General features: G+C 38.7%; 1 protein-coding gene across 4 annotated transcripts in view; it reads right to left on the bottom strand.

Moving 5' to 3' along the window:
- The window catches only part of LOC133579807 (inositol polyphosphate 5-phosphatase K), a 54166-nt gene that overhangs the window by 13068 nt on the left and 28395 nt on the right, over positions 1 to 12703 (bottom strand). For 2 of the 4 annotated variants that reach the window (XM_061934119.1, XM_061934121.1), the window contains 5 exons: positions 10851 to 10967; positions 10565 to 10740; positions 5552 to 5663; positions 3866 to 3975; positions 3738 to 3764 (listed from right to left, as the gene is read on the bottom strand). In XM_061934119.1, the coding sequence (XP_061790103.1) occupies positions 3738 to 3764; positions 3866 to 3975; positions 5552 to 5663; positions 10565 to 10740; positions 10851 to 10967 (542 nt within the window). The remainder of the gene's footprint in view (positions 1 to 3737; positions 3765 to 3865; positions 3976 to 5551; positions 5664 to 10564; positions 10741 to 10850; positions 10968 to 12703) is intronic. The other 2 variants (XM_061934120.1, XM_061934122.1) reach the window with 1 other exon arrangement.

Here is a 12703-nt window from a genome sequence, read left to right as displayed (position 1 = left end):
AAGTAATACACACACATTTAATCTATTATAAAACATGCAGGAAGAGGAAGTGGTATCCTCACATGTTGCTAAACTTGCAAGAACAGGACATGGTACTCTTAGTCTATCTATTAATTAACACGACGGAACAGGAAGTGGTATCCTCACATGTAATCTTCCAAACATAAAGAAACAGGAAATTGTATTCTCACGTGTACAAAACCCAAAACCAGTGAAGTTGGCACGTTGTGTGAATCATAAATAAAAACAGAATACAATGATTTGAAAATCCTTTTCAACTTATATTCAATTGAATAGACTGCAAAGACAAGATATTTAATGTTTCGAACTGGAATTTTTTTTGCAAATATTAGCTCATTTGGAATTTGATGCCTGTGACATGTTTCATAAAAGCTGGCACAAGTGGCAAAAAAGATTAGGTATAAAAGCAGCTTCCATCTAATGCTCAGTCATTCACAAACAAGGATGGGGCGAGGGTCACCACTTTGTGAAAAAATGCGGGGGCAAATTGTTTAAGAACAACATTTCTCAACCAGCTATTACAAGGAATTTAAGGATTTCACCATATACGGTCCGTAATATCATCGAAACGTTCAGAGAATCTGGAGAAATCACTGCACGTAAGCGTAATAAACATTGAATGCCTGTGACCTTCTATCCCTCAGGCGGTACTGCATCAAAAGTCGAAACCAGTGTGTAAAGGATATCACCACATGGGCTCAGGAACACTTCAGAAAACCACTGTCAGTAACTACAGTTTGTCGCTACGTCTGTAGGTGCAAGTTAAAACCCTACTATGCAAAGTGAAAGCCATTTATCAACAACACCAAGAAACGCCGCCGGCTTAACTGGGCCCGAGCTCATCTAAGATGGACTGATGCAAAGTGGAAAAGTGTTCTGTGATCTGACAAGTCCACATTTTAAATTGTTTTTTGGAAACTGTGGGCGTCGTGTCCTCCGGACCAAAGAGGAAAATAACCATCCGGATTGTTATAGGCGCAAAGTTCAAAAGCCAGCATCTGTGATGGTATGGGGGTGTATTAGTGTCCAAGACATGGGTAACTAACACATGTGTGCAGGCACCATTAATGCTGAAAGGTACATACAGGTTTTGGAGCAACATATGTTGCCATCCAAGCAACGTTATCATGGACGCCCCTGCTTATTTCAGCAAGACAATGCCAAGCCACATTCTGCACGTCTTACAACAGCGTGGCTTTGTAAAAAAAAGAGTGCGGGTACTTTCCTGGCCCGCCTGCAGTCCAGACCTGTCTCCCATCGAAAATGTGTGGCGCATTATGAAGCGTAAAATACGACAGCGGAGACCCCGGACTGTTGAACGACTGAAGCTCTACATAAAACAAAAATGGGAAAGAATTCCACTTTCAAAGCTTCAACAATTAGTTTCCTCAGTTCCCAATCGTTTATTGAGTGTTGTTAAAAGAAAAGGTGATGTAACACAGTGGTGAACATGCCCTTTCCCAACTACTTTGGCACGTGTTGCAGCCATGAAATTCTAAGTTAATTATTATTTGCAAAAGAAAAATAAAGTTTATGAGTTTGAATATCAAATATCTTGTCTTAGTAGTGCATTCAACTGAATATGGGTTGAAAAGGATTTGCAAATCATTGTATTCCGTTTATATTTACATCTAACACAATTTCCCAACTAATATGGAAACGGGGTTTGTACAACAGTGTGGCTTCGTAGTAAAAGAGTGCGGGTACTAGACTGGCCTGCCTGTAGTCCAGACCTGTCTCCCATTGAAACTGTGTGGCGCATTTATGGAGTGTAAAATACGACAACAGAGACCCCGAACCGTTGAACAACTTAAGCTGTACATCAAGCAAGAATGGGAAAGAATTCCGCCTAAAAAGCTTCAAAAATTGATCTCCTCAGTTCCCAAACGTTTACCGAGTGTTGTTAAAAGGAAAGGCCATGTAACACAGTGGTAAAAATGCCCCTGTGCCAACTTTTTTGCAATGTGTTGATGCCATTAAATTCTAAGTTAATGATTATTTGCAAAAAAAAATCAAGTTTCTCAGTTGGAACATTAAATATCTTGTCTTTGCAGTCTATTCAATTGAATATAAGTTGAAAAGAATTTGCAAATCATTGTATTATGTTTTTATTTGCCATTTACACAACATGCTAACTTCACTGGTTTTGGGTTTTGTAATCTATTAGTAAACATGCAGGACCATGAAATGGTATCCTCACATGTGATCTACTAATTAATATGCAGGAATAGAAAGTGGTATCCTCACATGTATTTTACTAAACATGCAAGAATAGGAAGTGGTATTCTCACATGTATTCTATTACTGACCATCAAACATTCTATTGCACTATATTTGTATATACCGTATTTTTAGGACCATAGGGCGCACTGCCGATGAGCGGGTCTATTCAGGTCTATTTTCATACAAAAGGCACACCGGGTTATAAGGCGCATTAAAGGGGTCATATTACAGATGATGAAATCCACATAACAAGAAGATAGTGAAAAAGAAGAAGCTTTTGACTATGGTGTCGTCACAGACTACAATGGCGGACGCGCGCACATTTTCAGGACTTATGCAGATCCCAAATACAGATCAGCAGGTACCAGAACGTAAGAAAAGTTAGTTTTGCATAATATTGCGAAACAAAACACCAGATAATATGTCTGCTATTAGGTGCCATTTTGCGGTCCTTATACACACACCATAATAATACTCGTATGTTTAATGCGCCGACAATCCATCAAGCGGTGCGGCTTCATACCTTACCGAAGTCGTACTAAAAACATTTTGACAGATTTTTGAGTGCCGTGTGTAATGTTCTATATTCTCAATGGAACATTAAAAATTTTGGTGTTGTTTACTGGCGTCAATTTGCAGTTTACACGTATCTCTTATGTATGACTGCCATCTACTGGTCACACTTGTCACTACACCGTGTACCAAATAAAATTGCTTCGAGGTCGGTAAGCACAACCAGAATTATGCACTGTCGATATTTGACGAAATGAAAGGATTTTAAGTGCGCCTTTTAGTCCGAAAAATACGGTACTCCGTATACTGTATACTAATATTGGTATATACTCCGTGTAGTATGTCGACACACACTGTATCCTGTAGGGAGTTAACGGTATTATAAATACTGCGGTATTTCGATTTCAAAGTCTTCTCAATAATATCGCGACGTGTGACGTATCAAACGAAAACTTGGTTCTTCTGGCATTTTTAATTTTTTTAACCCAATGCGGCCCCCGAGTCAAAAAGTTCGGGGACCACTGATCTAAACATTCCTGCCACTTCATTTTACCTTTTTTTCTTTTGACATATATCACAAAAATATCGTACCGTGGCCCTAATACCGTGATAATATCGTACCGTGAAAATGTAAAAAATTACATCACGAGTATATGCTGTGATGGTATATGAGGGGCGTGGCTTTGGAGACACCCACCTGGGCGGGTCAAGCTCCCTGTGCCAGCCCCCCAGCCAGACAGAGAGCAACGCCCAGGTGAGGGAGGTGAGGAGGAAGAGGAGGGTGGTGCTGCAGCGTTGCAGGGGTCTGGGTCTATACATGGTCAGGGGCAGCGCCACATTGCTCACTCTAATGGACACACACACACACACACACACACAACCGCTGGGTGTGACAAGGTTCAAAGGTCGTGTGACGGATGGAAAAGTGGAGGGAATGCGACGGATGCGTGCAACACAAATAAATATTATAAAAATCTTACTTAAAAGCCCACCATGATTTTGGAGCGCTGTGTGAAAGACAAATACTGTAAATGAACGTGTGTGTGTATGTGTGTGTGTGTGTGTGTGTGTGTGTGTGTGTGTGTGTGTACAGGTGCGTGTGTGTTACCTGATGTCATAGGCGTCAGAGTTACGACCAAACTTGTAGGTGGGCTTGAAATTCAGTGGCCCTTCCTCAAACTCCTGTAGGAACGCCTCCTTCTTCTTCATGCTGATCAGCTGCAGGAACACACACATTATAACCTGTGTGTGTGTGTGTGTGTGTGTGTGTGTGTGTGTGTGTGTGTGTGTGTGTGTTCTTGTATTTCTACCCTTCTTGAGACATCAACAAGGAAAAGTACCGTCCAAGTACGGTCCCTAATAGAGAATGTCTCATTTGCACCCCCTGGTGGTGAAATCGATCAAAATGAGAGTGGTCCCATAAAGGAGGGATTTTTCAAACGGACTGTGTGTCGGTTTTAAAAGTGCTCCCCCTCTGGTCAACATATGAAATAACAAGTGTGTGTAAAAATTTGAAGTGTTCCCCCTCTGGCCAACATATGTCATAACAAGTGTGTGTAAGAAATTGAAATGCCAAAATGTATATAGAAACATCCTGTAATAACTTGAAGTAAATAATGAAGATTAAAAAGCAATTACAAACTAATATTAAAAAATATATATAAAAGCAGTGTTTTTCTCACAATGTGTCGACTTTTTTCTTATAAAATTGGGAACAATTTCTCATATTCTTTCTGTTTCTGTAATATTAAAAAATGTTCTCGCAAAATTCTTACCTTTTTATGTAAAATTATTACTTTTTAATGCAAAATGGTGACATTTGTCATATAAAATTCTGACTTGTATCACAATATTGCCCGTTTTTTTATTGTCCTTGTAAAATAGTGACATTTTTGGAGTAAAATTATGACTTTTGTCATAGTTTCCATCCATCCATTTTCTACCGCTTATTCCCTTTTGGGGTCGCGGGGGGCGCTGGAGCTTATCTCAGCTACAATCGGGCGGAAGGCGGGGTACACCCTGGACAAGTCGCCACCTCATCGCAGGGCCAACACAGATAGACAGACAACATTCACACTCACATTCACACACTAGGGCCAATTTAGTGTTGCCAATCAACCTATCCCCAGGTGCATGTCTTTGGAGGTGGGAGGAAGCCGGAGTACCCGGAGGGAACCCACGCAGTCACGGGGAGAACATGCAAACTCCACACAGAAAGATCCCGAGCCCGGTTTTGAACCCAAGACTACTCAGGACCTTCGTATTGTGAGGCAGATGCACTAACCCCTCTGCCACCGTGACGCCTTTTGTCATAGTTTTGCCAAGTGAAATTCCAATTATTATTGAGATATTGCCAAAATGTTAAAGTTTTCTTATAAAATTGTGACTTGAGTAAAATTACGACTCTTTTCATAAAATTGCCAAAGTTTTAAGCTTTTCGTGTAAAATTGCGACTGTTATTGAGTAAAACTTCAACATTTATCATAATATTGCACAAATGTTCAGTTTTTCTTGTAAACTTTTGACTTGGGTTGAGTAAAATGACAACTTTTTTTATAATACTGCCAGAATTCGAAGTTTTTCTTGTGAAATTGTGACCTTTTTCTTGTGAAATTCCAACTAATTTCTCACAACAAGCTTTTTTATATTTAAATACTATGTATAAATGATCAGTGCCATAAATACAAATCTTTATATATCTAGAAAGGGTGGTCCTAAAGAGGTAGGCATTATTCGGCAGTCTCAAGAAGGTAAGAACTACAAGAATGTGTGTGTGTGTGTGTGTGTGTGTCACCTGGTCTTTGTCCCATAGCAGGTTAACACGGTCACCGTTGATGGACGAGCGCAGGAAGTGCAAGCCGTGATCTGCGATACGAAAGTTCAGGTCTCCAAACCAAAAGACCAGCCTGTGAAGGGGGCGGAGCCTAATGTTAGCTTCATTTATTAGCATGGACAGAAATAAAAAATTTTAGATTAAAAACAATACCAACATTAAAAACACAAATTCAAAGTTTCGGTGGCCGAACATTATTCTAAGATAAAATATTGCAATATTACAATTGTTACTTACTTGACTACTTAAACTACTTAAACTGTCTAATCTCAGGGCATTCAATCGATCGTAACTTGACTGTTTGGTTTGTCTTAGAAGACGTTTCGCTTCTCATCTGAGTAGGCTTCATCAGTTCATGCTCATAGACTTAGATTGGTCAGATCTAGTCTTAAACTTTGATTGCTAAGATATAGTCTAACGACTGGTGCCAATAACTCAGTAGGCTTCATCAGTTCATGCTCACAGACTTAGATTGGTCCGATCTCGTTTTAGACTTAGATTGGTCAGATCTAGTCTTAAACTTAGATTGGTCAGATCTAGTTTAGCGGCTGTGCCAAAACCCCAAATATTTATATTCCAAAACCAGGAGGGTCCGCTTGGGCAAGGATGGTTTCACCCTATCGTAGTGAGAAAATCAAGCAATCCTACTGTCAATGCCAACAACGTTAAAGTGTAATTCCCAGAATGATCGCTGTGGCTCGACTACTACCAGTCTAAAAATAGTCGGAATCACCCACGTTAGCATTCAGTTGTAAACAAATGGCATTCGGGTCACATTGTGTGACCAGAATGTTTACAACTCCTGTTATTTGTTGGAGGCTGAATTGCAGTCTTTTCCGAATGGTTGAAAGGACAGTGCTGTATGTGGGAGATACTCTCGGTGGTGTCGCAGACCACCTCCTTTATTCAGGGATGGTTTTTCAACCTGACCCCCCTCTTTCGTACCATCCAGCCTCCCTGTCCAGTATCTGTACATTTTTGTCCTCAAAGGAGTGCTGTTTCTCCCTGAGGTGCAGGTAGACAGCTGAGTCTTAGCCTGAAGAGTTCACCTGTCTATGCTGTGCCATTCGTTGGCTTAGTGGTTGTTTTGTTTCCCCAATATATGAACCAGTGCATTCATCATTACACTGGATAGCATACACCAGATTGTTTTTGTCAGTCTTTAGGATGCACCAGTCTCTGTCTCAGGGTGTTGCCTGGTTTGAAGTCTACTGGGATGTTGTGTTGGTTTAACATTCTTCTGAGTTTCTCAGATAGACCTGATACATATGGAATGACAATATTTTTGCGTCTGTCACTTTTTACCTCCTCATCCACTGTTATTTCCAGAACTAGATGCACTTTTCACAAACAGCCAGCTGGGGTAACCACACGTTTTGAGAGCTTCCCTCAAATGCCAGTGCTCTTTCTCTTTGGCCTGTGGGTTGGTAGGAACGTTATCAGCTCTGTGTTGTAGGGTTCTGATAACGCCCAGTTTGTGTTCCAGTGGGTGGTGTGAGTCAAAAAGTAGGTATTGATCGGTATGTGTGGGTTTTTGGTAAACCCCGACATGGAAGCCCGTTTTCTCCAATGTGAACATCACAGTCCAAAAAAGACAACTTACTGTCTTTGACTGTCTGTCTGTTCTGTGCACTTAAGATGCGACTTTAAGGTTTTACTACTTACGTATGAAATACTACACAGTCTAGCTCCATCCTATCTTGCTGATTGCATTGTACCATATAGCAAGAAATCTGCATTCTAAGAACTCTGGCTTATTAGTGACTACCAGAGCCCCAAAAAAATCTGCATTTTCTATTCGGGCTCCAGTACTCTGGAATGCCCTCCCGGTGACCGTTAGAGATGCTACCTCAGTAGAAGCATTTAAGTCCCATCTTAAAGCTCATTTGTATACTCTAGCCTTTAAATAGACCCCCCTTTTAGACCAGTTGATCTGCCATCTCTGTTCTTTTCTGCTCTGCCCTCCTCTCCTGCGTGGAGAGGTTATTCGGTGACCACAGATGATGCTCTAGCTGTTCAAAGTCGGGACCCAGGGTGGACCACTCATCTGTGCATCAGTTGGTGACGTCTCTGGACTGGACTCTCACACTATTAACTAGATCCACTCAACGTCCAATTGAGTATTGTACATGATGTGGAGTTTTGCCAACCAAAGCTGCTAAAATGCTGGCCACATACTTAGCAATGTTATAATTCTCAGAGTTAATACTGCTGACAATGGGTGTGAGGGGCGCCCCAACTTTGTGTATGTTTGGAAGGTTTCTTGTCGGTATAATCGGTAATACAATGTCCAGTTGATGGCTTCTGACTTTTGTAGAGTTTGTCAGTACTCAATGATTCTCCTCTTCTACCCACTTGTGGGGTCCCTTTTGAGTATTTCATGTGTTAGAGTCTTTGAGGAGTGTAGGCAACTGGTTTTGGTAGTCAGTTGAATTAACTCTGCATCTCCCCTCAGCTGGCAGGATCGTAAGGTTTTCATCCTTGCTCAGTGATGTTTACTGCCTTCCTCTCCTCCAAGGAGAGGTTTGTAGCTGGCGGCTTGGCATTACAAACAGCTGCTGTCTTTTTCAGTCGACAAAATGTCTGTTATTTTTCAAAATGCACAATATATTCTCCTATTCAGTAATGATATATCAGAACATTATTATTTTTTGCAGTAAATTCTAACACTATTACTTTTTTTATTTTGTTTGAATTTATAGCAATCATTTTAAAAGAGTACACTAATCAGTTATTGTATATAAATTAGAATACTTTTTGATTTTAGAAATGAAAAAAATCATATTCATAGTCATGATACTTCTTATGTTACTTATAAAATACTTCAAGTCATTACTATTATAGTAGTATTACATAATACTATTATAATAATCATAAGGGTGTATCAGAATAATACAGTTATTTTAACTATAAATATATATATAAAAAATATTTTTTAAGTAATATAAATAAGAATCATTTTCCTTATATATATTTTCTATCTTTATTTGATTATAGCAGTAAAAGTAAAACATTTTTTTTAATGTTTAAATAAAAATCATTATCATATATCATAATAACAGTTTTTTGTCATTACAAAACTAAATAAAACTTCCTAATCAGTTATTGTATATTAATTAGAGTACTTTTTAATTTTAGTAATGAAAAAAATCATATTCATAGTCATGATACTTCTTATATTACTTATAAAATACTTCAACTCATTACTATTATAATACTATTATATAATACTATTATAATAATAATAAGGGTTATCAGAATAATCGTTATTTTAACAGTTAATATGTATTATATATATATATATATATATATATATATATATATATATATATATATATATATATATATATATATATATATTATAAATTAAGTAATATAAATAGGAATAATTTACATTATATATATTTTCTATCTTTAATTGGTTGTAGCAGTAAAAGTTAAAAAAAATAATGTTTTTAATGTTTTAATTAAAAAAAAATCATTATCATATATCATAATAACACAGTTTTTGGTCATTACAGAACTAATTAAAACTTCCTAATCAGTTGTTGTATATTGATTAGAATACTTTTTAATTTTAGTAATGAAAAAAATTATATTCATAGTCATGATACTTCTTATATTACTTATAATATACTTCAACTCATTACTATTATAATACAATTACATAATACTATCATAGTAATCATAAGGGTATATCAGAATAATAGTTATTTTAACAATTAATATATGTATATATATATATTAGAGATGCGCGGATAGGCAATTATTTCATCCGCAACCGCATCACAAAAGTCGTCAACCATCCGCCATCCACGCGAACTTACATTTAATCAAAACCGCACCCGCCCGCCATTCGCCCGTTGTTATATATCTAATATAGACGATGCAAGGCATTAGTGAGGTTATAAAGCTTTTGCCTGTTAAAGAAAGGAGACTGATCCAATTCAGCAGAGACATTCAATGCGTGCCACGCTGTCACGGCCCAGACGCACACCAGTGCGCAATCATCTGGGAGCCGCGCTGAGCGCACTTCCAAGCGCGCTCGCGTCACTCAAACTGCTGCAGGCAGCTGCGTTCACACATGCATCTGTAAGCCTTGTTTTAACATCCTGTGGCACTCTTCTGGGATCACGGCGGACGAAACTGCTCATGCTCAGGGTGTTTGTGGAGGTTCGGGGTTTTGCACAAATGTGATGCACCATGTTAGATGTCCCGGTTTTGTGACTGTCGTAGACATAAACAGCGTCGCAGCTCTTGCAAATCACGTAGCCAGCATTACTATCATCCTGATATACAACCTCATAAAAACGAGTCCACGCTGAACTTTTCTGGCCTTTTTTTCCCCTGGTCTTTAGTATTCCCTTTTTTAGTTTGTCGCGTACCACGTTTGCTGCCGGCGTTGCCATCTCTTTTTTTTTTCTTCTTCTGTTGTGGGGTGCTGCAGGTGCCTGCTCGTTTTTCGTATGTGGGTAACAACATTTAACTATGTATATATATTTCCGAATTGGTTTAACTGCCACCCGCCTGAATCTATTTAAAATCAATTTTTTTTAAATTTCAACCACCCGACCCGACCGGCGGATAAAATCTAATTTTTTTTTATTTCAACCGCCCGACCCGCGGATAATCCGCGGATTCCGCGGTTGTGTCCGCAAACCGCGCATCTCTAATATATATATTTTAAGTAATATAGGTAAGAATAATTTACATTATATATCTTTTCTATCTTTGATTGTAGCAGTAAAAGTAAAAAATAATGTTTTTAATGTTTTAATTAAAAAAAATAATTATCATACATCATAATAACACAGATTTTTGTCATTACAGAACTAATTAAAACTTCTCTATTATTGTCACCTTTTTTTGCTGATTGGCTGGGGCAAGTCACATGGTTCCACTGCCTTATAAGGACTTCCTTATTGATTACAGTTTAAATACATTGACAGGTAATAATGTTAAAATTGGATTAACTTGTGGTCCAGCACTCGTGGCGTGTCGGCGACGTCAAAGTCTTGCGTCTCCAGGATGTGCTCGAACTCGTCGACGCGCTGCAGGGCGTAGTTCATGTGCGCCGCCAGGTGACAGTTGAGGAAGCACACCTTGTGGCCGTAGAAGGAACAGCGCACAGACACCGCACCTTTGTTGCCCTGAAACACAGGAAATACACATTGCAACGCGCTTCACCAACACAAGACTTTGATACAATCACATGACACTTTGCTTTTCATGTCCATTTTTCCTGGTAATGACAACTCACCCAGTAGCCGAAGATTCCGGTGCGGGTGAAGGTGGTCTGGATGTCTCGGATGTAAGGAATGTGGGCTTGTTTGGCAAAGACCAACAACAGCAAACCTTGCATCCTCACTGATGCCACCTACATGGACACACAGGGAATGACATGTTCTTGGTAATTACCATAACGGCATGTTTTCCTCCTAATCACAGGAATGACATGTTTTCCTGGTAATTACCATAACGGCATGTTTTCCTCCTAATTACAGGAATGACATGTTTTCCTGGTAACTAACGGAATGGCTTGTTTTCCTCCGAATTACCGGAATGACTTGTTTTATGTCTAATTACCGGATTGACATATTTTCCTGGTAATTACCACAACGGCATATTTTCCTCCTAATTACAGGAATGACATGTTTTCCTGGTAATTACAGGAATGACACGTTTTCTTGGTAATTACCAGAAGGCTTGTTTTCCTCCGAATTACCTGAATTACATGTTTTACATGTAATTACAGGATTTACATATTTTCCTGGTAATTACCATAAAGGCATGTTTTCCTCCTAATTACAGGAATGACATGTTTTCCTGGTAATTACCATAACGGCACGTTTTCCTCCTAATTACAGGAATGACATGTTTTCCTAGTGATTACAGGAATTACATGTTTTCCTGGTAACAAACGGAATGGCTTGTTTTCCTCCAAATTACCGGAATTACATGTTTTACGTCTAATTACAGGATTAACATATTTCCATGGTAATTACCATAAAAGCATGTTTTCCTCCTAATTACAGGAATTACATGTTTTCCTGGTAATTATCATAATGGCTTGTTTTCCTCCTAAATACAGGAATGACATGTTTTCCTAGTAATTACAGGAATGACATGTTTCCCTGGTAACTAACGGAATGGCTTGTTTTCCTCCGAATTACCGGAATGACATGTTTTACGTCTAACACCGGATTGATGTATTTTCCTGGTAATTACCATAACGGCACGTTTTCCTCCTAATTACAGGAATGACATGTTTTCCTCGTATTTACAGGAGTGACATGTTTTCCTGGTAACTAACGGAATGGCTTGTTTTCCTCCGAATTACATGTTTTACGTCTAATTACCGGATTGACATATTTTCCTGGTAATTACCACAACGGCATATTTTCCTCCTAATTACAGGAATGACATGTTTTCCTGGTAATTACAGGAATGACAAGTTTCCCTGGTAACTAACGGAATGGCTTGTTTTCCTCCGAATTACCGGAATCCGGAATGACATGTTTTACGTCTAATACCGGATTGATATATTTTCCTGGTAATTACCATAACGGCACGTTTTCCTCTTAAATACAGGAATGACATGTTTTCCTCATATTTACAGGAATGACATGTTTTCCTGGTAACTAACGGAATGGCTTGTTTTCCTCCGAATTACCGGAATTACATGTTTTACGTCTAATTACCGGATTCACATATTTTCCTGGTAATTACCACAACGACATGTTTTCTTCCTATTTACAGGAATGACATGTTTTCCTGGTAATTACCATAACGGCACGTTTTCCTGGTAATTACAGGAATGACATGTTTTCCTGGTATTTACAGGAATGACATGTTTTCCTGGTAATTAACTGAATGGCTTGTTTTCCTCCGAATTACCGCAATAACATGTTTTACATCTAATTACCAGATTGACATATTTTCCTGGTAATTGCAAGAACGGCATGTTTTTCCTAGTAATGACCGGAATTTCATGTTTCCCTGTTAATTACGAGAACGGCTTGTTTTTCCTGGTAATTACCAGAGTTACATGTTTCCCTGTTATTTGCCAGAATGGCATGTTTTCCTGGTATACAGCAAAGATACTGGTCATTT

Source organism: Nerophis lumbriciformis, linkage group LG03 (genome assembly GCF_033978685.3).
Source record: "Nerophis lumbriciformis linkage group LG03, RoL_Nlum_v2.1, whole genome shotgun sequence".
Taxonomy (NCBI): Eukaryota; Metazoa; Chordata; class Actinopteri; order Syngnathiformes; family Syngnathidae; genus Nerophis; species Nerophis lumbriciformis.
This window is presented reverse-complemented; position numbering and strand designations above follow the sequence as displayed.